Source organism: Mycteria americana, chromosome 12, assembly GCF_035582795.1.
Source record: "Mycteria americana isolate JAX WOST 10 ecotype Jacksonville Zoo and Gardens chromosome 12, USCA_MyAme_1.0, whole genome shotgun sequence".
Lineage (NCBI taxonomy): Eukaryota > Metazoa > Chordata > Aves > Ciconiiformes > Ciconiidae > Mycteria > Mycteria americana.
In genome coordinates, this window is record NC_134376.1 from 2054063 (window position 1) to 2067640 (window position 13578).

A 13578-nucleotide genomic window follows, 5' to 3' on the forward strand; every position below is an offset into this window, starting at 1 on the left:
AAGCAGAATTCAGCCTTTCGTTCCTCAATGTCACCAGCCTGGTAGAAATCACATTTTACTATGCAAAAAAGAAATGGCTATGAAGAGAACGCCAGGTTGGTCCCTCCTGCTTTCTTCTGGCAGGATGTCTCATGGGGCTGGCCAGGAATTGCACCCCAGCGTCAAGAGCATCACCAGTTCATCCCTGAATCGCAGATTTAAGAACAAAGACCGTATTTACTCGAAGGGCTTACCATAAGTGAGATTTTTCAAACAGCTTCAGCAGTTTAGAAGCAGCTGTTCCAGTGTCCTCAAAAATCATCTTCATGCTTTGAGAACAAACCATCCTGTATCCATCAGCCCAGAGTCAGGTACGATGGCAAGGGCATCCCGAGGGTGGCCGGTGCCAAGGAGGCTCCCTTGTCTGGGTTGGGCTCAGCACGCCCCGCACCTCACCCTGCGAGCGGGTGTCCCATACAGGCATTGCCACACCATACACCCCAGGTGGGCCTGTGCAATGCGAGCAGCTCACGCACGTATAAGACTGTGGACAGACCCTCAGAAAACCAACGGCATTAAGAAAGCTGTGCGGTAGGGCGTACGTGCAGGAGAGCAGCGTGCTCCCGGGGTACCGCACAGGGAATCATCGAGACCTCCGGGGTCTGCTCTTGGTTTTCTGGTGACATTGGACAAGACAATTCGATCCTCCTGGGCCTCTGCTCCCCCTTTCTAAAATGTCTTGCCCAGCTCATCTGTCCCGACTGGGACAGGCATATTTCGGACAATGCAAAGCACAAGGGACCAAGATACTGCTTGAATCTTTTAGATGCTACCATAGAGCAAATCATAACCCTTTCCAGACAAACACATGGTTTATATGCTTCAGGGCATGACCGTGATGCATCAGGCAAGATCCCCACAGAAATCCCTGCTTCTGAACTTGCCCTCTTTCTTTGAGGTTCATATCTCCAACTTCTTCTGTGTGCAGTATGTTAATACAATCATTTTTCACGTCATGTTGTGCTAGCTTTTGTCCCCTGCTACAGTGCAGACAAAGCACAGTAGCTATCTCCAGCCTACGTGCAAACTGTATTTCTGTTTCACTTCCTATTGCTGCAAATAAGCTAACAGATACACAGAGCCAGCCAATAACAGGAAAGGATATTGCATCTTGGAACATTTTTCCCATCAAATGGGGGAAAGGAACAGCATTTGGAAATGGCACTTTCTAGAGCATTTCTTCAGTTTGAACAAGTTCTGTCTGCATTTATCATTCCCCCTGGATTTCAGTGACAGGGAGCAAACAGAGCGGCACACAGACGAGTGCCTGAGATCTGTCCGTGTTTTGATTTTACATGAGTTAATTAAGGGTAGTGGAAAACACAGGCTCACCTCATGCTTCTTGTAGTCACCTTGACTCCTTAATCTTTGTCTCCAACACAAAAAAGCAATCTGTTTTTTACCCAGGAGTAAGTATGTGGACGTGACAATCTTGAGGAGACAAGATGTGGGGCTTTCTACTTCTTCAAAGCTTGAGTCAGCCCTACCCACTCAGCTAAGGGCTGATTTCAACTAGCTCTACCGAGCTAGGAGTGGCAATGTTTTTCAAGGGCATATGGCTGGACATAACCCATTTATGAAAGCTTACCAAGTTACCTGTTGTCAGCTGAACGACTGTAAGCGATGCTAGCGTCACTCTGTGAAGCAGAACGCATTTGCAAAAATTTCCAAGCGGATGGCTGAGGCTAACGCACCCTGCTTCACAATCCCAGCACTGCGATTGTTGGGATCGGGACCTGGCCCATAGGAAGCCCGGTAATGGACAACATGAGTTAATACGACTTCTTTAGCAGGACCGACCATATTTTCTCTGCGGCAGAGGGTAGCAGTGGGATGCTCCTGATTTGGCAGGCAAACCAATCAGCCACACTTTCTACTTAACATCTCTAAAATAAAAGTGATGTGAAACTGCCCTGCTCTCACAACAGCTTTGACAATGTATTTATAGTGAAGCTGCTTCGGCCGAGCAATTCAAACAAGCAGAACGCAGGCTCTCTGCAGCGCGCGGCCCGAGGGAGCCAGCCAGGCTCCGGCCACGGTTTACAGCCCATTGACTTCAGCAGCTCCGCAAGGTCGGACACTGTCTTTTGCACGGGCGTGGGCGGTAAAACAGCTTGCCCTTCACATTCCCTGGGCAGCACGCTCGAAGCAGTACTTTGATATATGTTCATTTACTTGTTACTCTGAAATGCTTTGCTTGATATTCATTAGCGTTTGGCTAATATTGCTTTCAGCCATTAGTCTCTAGAAAAACAGGAGAGTTGATGGAAATATTTGAGAGGTGCTTAGAAATTCATAGTGTCCAGTAACAGAGAGAACGGACTTCCTGATTAGCAATATCTTAGCATGCTATCACTAGAAAGCAACTTAATGCCCTCCACCCGAAGAGATCCAAAAATATCTGGAAGATCATTTATTAGCTGGTTACTCATCCACTTCTGAAATGCAGCCATTTCTCAGGTGGGATTCAGCAGTTACTGTGCAAGTATAAATGCAAGATAAGTATGCTATAAAAAAAGGCAGAAAATTTTACTAACTGCCAGGGGAAGTTGCCAGGGGAAGATTTGGATAGCAGAATTCAATTAATTGAGATAACATTTGTTTTGAACAGAAGAGTTAATATCTCAGTACTTGCATAAAAACCAAACTGAACAAAAACCCCAAAGGGTTTCAAAATGCTTTCCAGTGGTGTCATTGCAGGCCTGACATCTCATCTAGTAAACTTACTCTTTGCTTCTTCTCAAAATATTTCATAGTATGAGAAGTTTGGGGTTTTTGGCAAACCAGTAACCTAATCTGATGCAGTCACTGGGCTGAACTCTGCTACAGGAAGGTGCACAACACCTTGGAAGGAGCTAGACGAAAGGGAAATAAGATCCCTAGCTGTTTTCCAAACTGACCTCCTTAGGATCACATCATGTAGGGCCTGACCAACAAGTTGACTTCGGTGCTTGTCATCTGCTACCTGCTCGGTGTTGCAGCTAAGCATGTATGGTAATGGGAGCAGAGCTGACAGCTACAAGGACACAGGGCAGCCTCCGAGCAGCTCGAGCCGTGCTCTGATATGCATAGCTTCTACAATTCTCGTCTGAGCTACATCAAGCTTTGCTGCCAAAGGAGCTCGCTCAGCTCAGTCCTTTTGTTATTGTCATTTCTGCTTGTGTTACACAAGAACGCAAGAGCCACAGCACAAGTTCTGGGGGGAAAAAAGGGCTACGATGTTTACATAATGAATGTATTTGTAGTGATACACTGAAAATAAGAAATGCTTTGTTTCTTAACTGAACATAGCAAATACCGAACAGGTCCTCAGATTCAAGACAGACATAACCTGATATAAAGGGGATCTGTGGGACGGATTGAGATGAGTGATTTTATTGTAGTGAACAATCTTGGGCCCAGGACTATGCAGTACAAACACATTAAAATAGCCTCCCTGAAAGAGATTGTAATCTAAATCGAAAATACAGGCAAAGGCTGGTGAAACCACTATTTTTATCCCCACTTTGCAGAAGTGGAAGTGTGGCTGCAAAAGACGAAGTGACTTACCTGGAGTCTAGCAAGAAGCTTATGACTAAGTAAGAACTGAATTTTGATCTCTTGAGTTTCTAGCCACATGCTCTGGCTATATAGGCCTTGTCTTACATACTTTGCATATCTTTTACCCCATCTAAGAAGCATGACATGAGGCACAGTCACAGAATCCACTTTTTCACACTACTGGTAGCTTGGGCCAGACGTCAAGGACGGAAGCAGCAGGGAAAGCCCAGCTGTGCCTGACTATACTCGGCATTTGAAAGGAAAGTCCCCACCCAGCACCATCCAGTACTCGGACTTGAGTTTAGACCTGAAGCTTGGTGTTATGGGAAAAATGGAAGCTTGGAAGGACTGCATGAAATAGCTGCCTGGTGTCTGCTGTGGGAAAAACATTAAACTCAACTCAGCTGTTTTCTTTCTCACAGATCTGCTAATTCAAAGCAAGGCTCCCATGAAACTCTGTGGGATTTCTTCCTACCTCTTCCCATGCAGAAAGGCTGGATTGCATCCCTGTATCTCAAAAGGAGCAGCATTGCTGAAGTCATGACTGTCTTGTGATCTTCCTTCCAAATCCTCTTTTTCCTCCATAAAGCATCCAGAGCAGATGATACCCATGCCAAGTAAGTTTGATCCCTTCTCTGACTAAAAATGATGCCTGTTTCATGACTGCTGTGTACCGTTCCCCTTACCTAGGTCTGGTCCGTGCACGAGCCCACACGCATCTGCACATCCACTACAGAGCTTGTGTGTGGCACAACTGAGTGGACCAGCATGGACCAGTTCACCTTTAAGCAAGGTACACATCTGGCTCCCATTTGCTGTTGGCTCAGGTCACAGGAGGAACAAAGCAAGCCACGGAATCTAACCCAAAGCAGCCCCTGCCACCAAGAGGACCTCTGAAGGCTGGCCACAGCTGAAGTCTCTTTCCTACAAGCAATGCCCTGTATCACACACACAGTGCTCTGTATAAGAAAGTGACTGTTACAAAATTACTAGATAAAATTTATTCACCCTTTCCAATCTGTTAATGGCCTAATAAAAAAGCCAGAACTTCTCCATATAGGACCAGCTATGGGCTGAAGATCAGGTAGGAAACATGCTGGAAATAGAATCCAGACAGCATTTTATTATACTTCCAAGTGCAGATTTTAGCTACAGTCAGAGAAATAATGCATCCCTCATTTAGGTAATTATACAAGAGGTATTGCACACTAGTTTGAAAAGTAACTGAAGTCACCAAAATCTCCTCCCAAAACCTCAGGAAAGGGACTAGCATAGGGTAAAACATTTGCTATCTGGAGCAGTCTGCTATTCCAGAGAAGGGTGAGAGACAGGAAAGTCAAGGAAATACATGCTTTGTTGCCCTCTACTGTTTGCTTGGTTAAGATGCAAAGCAAATTTTCCCTGTAGCTTCACCCCTGTGAAGCACACTGCAGTAACAGACAACAGAAGCCAAGAAGCATGATGGTATGTGCTATATGGGAAGGAAAACCTGGGACCGGGAAGAGGCTTCTGCATTAGGAGTGCTCGAAAGGAAAACCAACAGCCTGCACTAGCACAACGCACAGAAGCAGAGGGCACCTTTCTGCAGGAAGCGACGCAGCAAGGTCATGGGAGGCAGGAGCAGAACTCGGCAGGCCCGAGTGCCAGGACCATCGTCTAAGCGCTAGACCGTGCCAGATGCTGCGAGCCCAGACAAACACCGGTGTAACTTAGCTGTATTAGCTATCCTTCGCGAGCCCAGTACGTGCAGACAGGATTGTCACACACCAAGGGGAACAGAACAGTTTCAAAGCTTGGCAAATGCTAGTGCTGCTTGTTAAGACTTTACTTCCAGAAACGTTAAGAATAATTACAAAAATGAAGAACTGACAGCAATAACAGATAACACAGCATCAGCACAGATAAGGATACCGAGTCCCACTTATCCTTAGTTGGTAGGAACCAACCTTTCTTCCAGAGTTTTGCGAGTTGTGGCAAGTTTTCTGACATGCAGTAGATGCACGCTGCATGCCAACTACCACCATCTCTCAGCTCCCTCGACCGCGAATTAACCGTGCATCGGTGCAGAGACACCTGAACTGGCTGTGTCAGCCAGTTCTGAAGCATCACATGTTGTTCATGTACGCTTCCCTGCGGGACTTGCCAATCCAGGTCAGTGCTCCAGCTGACCACAACGCTGACCCCCATCCCCTGTACGTTCTAACTGCTGATTTGCCTACATGCTATTAGCTGTGGGTTTGCCTTACTTGCTTTATTATATTTCCTATTAGCCTACAAAATCAAGAGTTGACTTCACACAACCTTGTTGGCAGTTTCTACTGAAATGTTTATTCCTGACTACACAAAATACTGAACAGCTCCTCTCCATCATTCAGACAAAAAACCTGAACAGCCACTTGAAGAATAGAAAAAAAAAAAAATCAATGCTGATAGGAAGGGGCAAAAAACCCAAAGCAAGATCTAAACCCTACCCTCTCCAAGCCTGTAAAACTCCAACAGGAAGAAATATCACACACTGCCCGTAACAGGCTGGAGCAAAAGACACGTGCAAACAAAGCGACTCTTGGGTATCTTACTGTAAACAGGAGACTGTATACACCCAACACACTGCAAAGGAATAGCTAATCCCTGGAAAAATGTTAAAGGCATAGTGGTGCTTCCACTAACATCTGCGCTTGTTACTTGCGTAAGCAACTCTGCCTCCCATTCATGAAGCAGACAATTCCCTCATGGCTCCCTGCTCTTTGCTTTCAGGGGAAAAAAAAGAAGAAGAAAAAAAAAAAAGTTACAGCTATGAATGCAAACCAGTCCATGAAAACAGCAAGTCCTTTGTGAAGCTGAAAGGTTAGCCAGGTGCCTGTTACACAGGAGCAGCTCTTGAGGAAGGTCCCATAAGCTCCTTAGGCAGCACCTGCTCCTGACTGTGCTTTGCCTTGCAAGGGCTCCTCGTATTGATAGGAAGCAGCTTCCCCTTTCTGGCAAACGTGATGGGATGTGCGTGGCTGTGCGGTGAATATGCAGTTAACAAATGTTGCCCTTCAGTAGATAACACCCTCTTCTGCCATCCTGCTCAAATCCAGCAAGATTTGAGCTACTCCCAACTGTAACACTACCTTAATGCCGTTAGAAACATACGACAAGAAAACCACTTGAACCCCACAAAAAATCCCACTGGTCCCCACATAAACCCAAAGTCTGATCTGATGGGTAAGGACCTGCTGTACAAAATCACTGCGTTCTTGGCCCACAGAGAACTCTGTCAATTCAGCAATTCAACTGAAAAGGACCAGTTGCGGCCCCGCCTTGTCTGATCTGTACACACACACAGAATCACGTAATCTCAGTTGAGCAATCAAGCTCAGACAGTAATATACTGACATGCAGAAGGTTAGACACACCAGCGCAATATCATGCCTTTTCCTAAGGTCTCATGCGGTAGGAAAGCCAGGAATGAACTCATTGCTTTATTACTTTCACATCAACAGGAAATATAATTTGAATACAGATATTTTTAAAACTAGATTTAATCAAGTGCCTTTAGAAGGGAATTCACAATTTTCTGTACACAAATACAAGTATCTTCCATATAAATTCCTTACATAGGATTAAAACTTGAGATGTGGTACAAATGAGCAGCAAAAAAAATCCCCCCCTCCCCACACAGTCAAGACCAGAGATGACGATATGCCTGAGAAACATCTAAGTCAAAGCTCTTCTGCAAAGCCATTAACATGAGAGAACAGAGTGCAAGCACATATTTTACCAAATGGCCACTTAGCAAAGTTACAAACCGCCTAATAACATCCTAGCAGCCACAGCTGGTGGTCTCTTAATGGGAAGCATTTGCTAAAGACACTGGCTTCAGCTTTAAGGCTCTTCCCCTACCCCTGCACCACTGCCAGGACAGCAGAACAGTACATGCTGGCAGAAGGGGCTTTTCCTTCTGCACACCTCTACCACCTCCTTGAACAACACAAGGTGACAAAAAAATGTGTTGCCACAGCTGCTCCCCCTGATTTTGAGCAGGATACATGTTTATTTTCCTCTCCACACTCTTAAGAGGTGGACAGATGCTGCAGTATGGTGGAAGGTTACAGTGCACCTGCCCATCACCAACCGCTTGCCAGCACAAGGCAGCAGCAGCCCTAGGACTCAGCTGCAGAGATCGAGTGCACTCACACAAGTAAGTGTAACTCACCGCCCTGGCCCATTTTCAGTATTAAGATGAAAAAGGATGAGGCAGAGGTTTTACCAACCTGCTCATTTATGCTGAAGCAAATTAGGAAGAAATCTCACCATCTCCTCCATGGGTGATTAAATTGTCCCAGAGAATAGACGAGGGCAGATTGGAAAGGAAGAACAGTGAATTCCTCTTTTAGCACAACCAAGTCCAGAAGAAAATGCCTGTCCACACCCCCAGCTGCTGAAGAACTGGGTAGTTTAGGTCATGCCTGACACAAGGGGGTGGGCTACAGCCTTTTTGTTGGTCCTCTCCCCACTAGTGGATACCAATGTGCTTCATTTTGGGGACTGAGTTTAATACTAAAAAGACAAAAAACAAGGGCTGGAATTTATTTGTTCTAAGAACCTCAACATGCCAATAGGGAAATTTTCTGAGCACTTTTAATAACCTGAATGATACCTTCAAGTCACAAGTCAGATTGCATACTTCACGAAGTATCTTATAATCAGTTTTGATGGCTTTGTGTTTAGAAATGTTACCACATAAAGAACTTCAAGAATAACAAGACCATAAAATTTGTCTTATACTGTTTTAACAGGTCCAACCTGAAAGAACTTGAATACGCCGTAAAACATTAAAATGTATTTCCAAAGTTCTTATTGCTTTTTTAAACACTAAGAAGCCCCATGCATGCAGGTTTGAAGATCAAAGTTCTTAGATATGAGCTAATGCTATTATAAAAGTACCATTAACATTTCCAGGTAACACTCACTCTATCAGCAAGAGTAAATTTACAAGTGTACTGTAGTGCATGAAATAAGGAAGCTCACTGAAACACACAAGAAAACCTCAGCAGGAAGTACAGAATGAAAAAACCTACTATTGTCATGGTTTGTGCAAAGTCCTGCAAACTTTTCACAGCCAGAAGTGCAATAAAGGCATGATATCACTATCTATTTTAAAATCTTGAAATTATTTTGACTTTTTTTTGTAAGCTGTCTCTTTTTATAGAAACATGTGTTTACACGCATTGTCATGTAAATCGTTTATGCTGCTATTCCACTTGAATCTGAAATTCACATTTATGTAGCAATACATCGATGCAGTATAGCTGACCTAGGAAAAATACACACAGCATGGATTCTGACCAGCGTCTACAGAGGGAATCTACCCTAGGAGCTCCTTGGAGTCCCCTCTGCAATAAATACTATGTAAAGCTGACATTGCAGTCTTAAGCAGGACTCAAATACTGCAGGGGGCCTGTAAAGTCCTTTTGTGCTAGAGAGATTTTTAGCTAGGGAATAACACCAGAATATCAACCAGGTCGGCAAGTACCAATCAAAAATTTCAAAACACAAGTGACATCTCAGATATACTGTATGCTAAACAAAGCTGAATATGCTTCATTACAGGTATCAGTCTCAAGCTATTTTCACAACTGATGAAAGTTCACAGAGAGATAAAGAGGTTATCTGCTTTAAGAATAAGTAGTTCAGTAGAACTTATCATCATACCACTTCTGGATCCAAAGAAAATTAGCAATCAGTTTAAAACATTTGAATTTCACCCAGTTGATACTTCATTCCATTCATCAGATGAGGGGCTTTTTTTGTTGTTTTAGTCTCCCTTTCTACAATGTCCTCTTACATGATAAGTTGAAACACAAAAATAAAACGAGAAACCTGGGCTCCATGATTTCAGTATTTAAATTAAATGTACCTGCCTTCAGGCCTTTTATCAAAGGAACTGGATCCAAGCTTAACAAAAAGCATTGGAGATCTCAGAAAGAGAAATCCAGGGATACAGACTTGGCACAAAACACAGCATGAGTTTTCTCTGTCAGAACAACAGAAATGAAAATCACAATTAATCAGACGCATTTTCTAAACATCAGGATAATGCCTGCAGATAAACGTAAAATGCTACGGGGCAGCCCTCTACAACTGTGTTCAGGGAAAAGGAATTCTAGACACAGAAATAAGCAAATGCCCCTAAAATAAGGAAATGTCATAATGAAAAGTCTCCACGAGTTTGTCAGTGACTTAATTTCATGGGTTTCTGGCAATTCCCATGTCAAATGTAAGGCCTCAGTCCCTCAGGTAATATATTCATGTAATCATTTATCAAAATACTATTAGGATAAGATTTTCAAATTTACTTTTAGAATTGGTTTACCTTTATTTCCACAAGCCACATCACTCACACACACAAGCACGCAAACACACAGTTATTGACTCACACATCTCCCTGTAGTGACTCGACACCAGATTGAATTAGGCTGTTAGACTTCCAAAGCAGTCTCTACGGATTAATCACAACTACCATCTTTCCAACCATCTCGCCAGCGCTCATCCACACGAGAGCAGTCAAATTCAGATTTCCCCAGTTTCCTGTTCACTTCATTATGAAGAAGACACAACCACTGGGAGAAGTTATTTCTGTTGCTAGTATCAGGCTGATTTGTACGTAATCTGCAAACAGGGAAGAGGAAACAAGTGTTACTTCTTTACAGTCACCAACTTCAATACCCAAAGCAGGCACATCGTGCACAGACAACCAGAGTCGCCTACTATTGCAAGATGAGTCCCAAAGAGACCCCAGAAGAGAGCGCACAGACATCAGTAATTGTCAGAGGCCAAAGCTCCACTATAAAATACTAATGGCTGCAACTGATGCAACTAGGCATCATTCAATGCCTAGCCTTGTCAACTGGAAAAGACGCAGGAGTCAAACAGCTTATCTATGACAAAAAGCAAGAAGTACTTAAATTCATCAAAACACCAAATTAAAAAAAAAAAAAGCAGAATAATAAATGAAAAATACTAAGCAGTTGTTTTACCATGTGATGCCTGCTAAATCAATAATTAGGTTTCATCATCCAGAAAAGAGGAGTTGAAACTTTCAAGAAACAAGTTGACAGTAACAGGAGTAGAAAACTTTATCAAACGTCACAGCCCATGCCCAGTCTTTGCCAACTGCTGAGGTTGCCAATAAAGGGGATTTTCTGGAGTAGAAGAACATTTGCCTCCTGAAAACCAGATTATTTCAAGTCCTAGTCTAATCCCACAACTGAGCACAAATCCAGTTTGAACCAGAAAATCCCAGAATGGCCTCAGGGAGGCCTTGGAGGCAACACACGACCTCACAGCATGAGAAAAGGTATTTGTTTTCCGAGTAAGCCTAACTCTGATTGATGCAATAATGGAAGAAACCACTTCAGGTAGCTACAAACCCCAACTACAGGAAGAGCTGCTGATATGCAAACAGCTGCTGCAGCCCTGCATTTCAGGCTAGCCCTTTCAGCAGCAGCCACCAAAAAAAAAAGGATGAAGCAACTCACCTTTCCCTCAGATCCTCGGCACAGTGCTCACAGGGGTAAAACTTGGAAAAGAGGTTGATGAAGTCCCTCATCTCCTTCTGCTGGGCACCGGTGGGGTGGTCGGGGTAGTACGCTGCCATGGTGTGCAGGAATGCCCAGGTGTTGCGGCCCAGCTGCTCGCTGTCGAGGGGACAGTCCGGCGGTGGCTCTTTCTCCTCCGCGACCGTCGGGTCCTGGAGCAGGAGAGAAGGTTGTGAGGGGATGATGGTGCTTGGTGGGGAAACAGCCCCTTTGCACTCAGGTGGGAGGACAAGATGGGGGGGACACAGGCCCTTCACACCCTCAGCGGGGGACAACGGCTGAGCCCCCCTTCACACCCGGTGGGGAGAAGATGGAGGCCTCGTTCACACCCCCACAGAGGGGAAACCCTGCCCCGGCCCCTTCACACCCCGAGGAGGGAGCCACGCAGCCCCATCACCCTTGGGGCGGCATGACAGAGGCCCGCTTCACAGCTCTGCAGGAGCTGGAGGTACGACAGCTCCCCGGGGCTGACAGGGGAGGCTCCCGCCGCCGCCGCCGCCGCCCTCCCCCCCCCCGCGGGAAAGCCGCCGCCTCACCCCGCCGCCCGGGGCCGCCCGCTTCCTCTGCTCGCGGAGCCAGCTCTTGAAATCCGTGCAGGCTCGGCACGGCTTCTTGGACGGCTCTTCCGCCCCGGAGCCCGCGGCGCCGTGCGGGACGGCGAAGGGGAAGGCGAAGGGACCGCTCTCGGTACCCGGGAACGGCGAGCCGCCGCGACCCGGCCGGCCCTCGCTGGGCGCCGCCATCTTGGCGCCGCGGTGCACCACGGGCCAGGGCGGCCGCCGCGGGAGGCCGCCATTTGAATTGTCCCCGGTTTCCCTCAGGTGGGAGCGGGCGGCGGGGCCCGGGCCTCGGCCTCGGCCTCGGGAGGGCCTCGCTGTACTCCCGGCCGGGCGCTGGCTCGAGGGACGGGGCTTTCCCCGGGTCTGGGTGAGGAGGCCCGGCCCAGGTATTCGTCGTTAAACACCACACACAGAAGTGCACGTTTCTGATGGTTTTTGCCCCCAGAGCAGCAGGCTCTGGGTTTGGATCTTGTATTTGAGGAGAACAGGGTGGGTTTCTCTTCACACGGTGCAGTGACGTGAGCCTCCTGCCAGCGCTTGCCCACCTCACGTATATATATACATATATACACTGTGCAGCAGAGCTCGTGGCACGGAGCAGCTCTCCTACGTGCTGCCGGTGGCGAAGCATACCTCAGCGTTATCTCCAGCACAGTGATACTATCAACAGTGTGATTTAAAGAAGAAACCAATAGATAATTCACTTCCAACTCGTGCACCTGTAGCAGACACACCCATTATCAAATTTTACGTGTTCTAACACCTGTCGTGCACTTGTAAAACTATATTGAGGAAGGATTTACTTACGTCTTTCCGAGAGCATCTGCACGTGTTACACGAGGGCAGGTACGCTGAAGAAGGGAGCCCTCGACTGCGGCTGGGTGCGGCTGGGCTGCTCGGGGGTGAAGGAGAGCCCAGGCCTTGCCCCAACTCTTCGGTCTCCGGTGGACGTTCAGCGGCTTTCCTTTTACTCCTGTTGAGCTACAGGCTTGCAAGCACGTGAGGACGGTGACCCAGCTCCGATCGAACCTGGGCGATGGTCCAGCCCGGCATCAGCTTCAGAGCTGGGTTTCTCACCCTGTGGAAATGTTAATTAGCCGCAGCTTGGCACCGTGCTAAAAGTGCAGATAAAGCTTTTGGCCGATTCATCCTGTAGTCCGGTGGGTGTGACCACCTGAAGCACACCCCGCAGCCAGCCTCTGAGACACAGCGGCCTTGGGAAGTTCTTGATGGGGATTTAGAGGATGAAAAGTTGAAGGGCAGCACAGCTTTGCTCTTCTCCTTCTTTTTGGCTTGACACTAGAGATTTTGAGGCCACAGGATAAGTCTCCCCCTGTGGACAATGCACTCTAGAACGTGAATTTTGTATCCACTTCCACTTTTCACCTCTTCATGTCCTGCAGGTCAAGTGAAAAATATGATTATTTTGTTTAATGCAAACAAATGTATGGCCGGGATGGAGCTGGACAAAAATATCATCTTACAAAATCTTGCTGGCTGGCTGGGATAGATTTTTGCCTCCCCTCCCTCCTTCTCTTCCCCTTCAGGCAGCACCAGCCCTTTTCCTGTCCCGTCAGGCAGTCGTGGCCTGGGAGCCTTCTCCTTAGCAGCTCCTGCCCCTACAAATAGCTGTACTTCTCCACATCCTATTCCTTCCAGGCTGCTTCATAGCCTATTTGAAATGCATCTTGAGTCTTTTGCCTGATGTTAAGGGCTGTTGTGCCACCAATTCTGCAAAGACACAATTTGTATGAAAGTTGCTGCAAAAATACTGCTCATTTGCAGCCGTTATCCTCTCATATATTTAACACAGCATGGTGTAAAATGTTTAGTAGGTAATGCATCATTTTAGAGAA

General features: G+C 46.4%; 1 protein-coding gene across 1 annotated transcript; it reads right to left on the reverse strand.

Moving 5' to 3' along the window:
* Positions 1 to 6897: 6897 nt before the first annotated feature.
* On the reverse strand, positions 6898 to 11939 carry GFER (growth factor, augmenter of liver regeneration). Its single transcript, XM_075515361.1, has 3 exons — positions 11699 to 11939; positions 11103 to 11314; positions 6898 to 10233 (listed from the first exon to the last, which is right to left on the reverse strand). Exons 1-3 carry the CDS (start codon positions 11903 to 11905, stop codon positions 10071 to 10073), a joined length of 582 nt encoding a protein of 193 aa, XP_075371476.1. The 5' UTR covers positions 11906 to 11939; the 3' UTR covers positions 6898 to 10070.
* Between the last annotated feature and the right edge of the window lie 1639 nt (positions 11940 to 13578).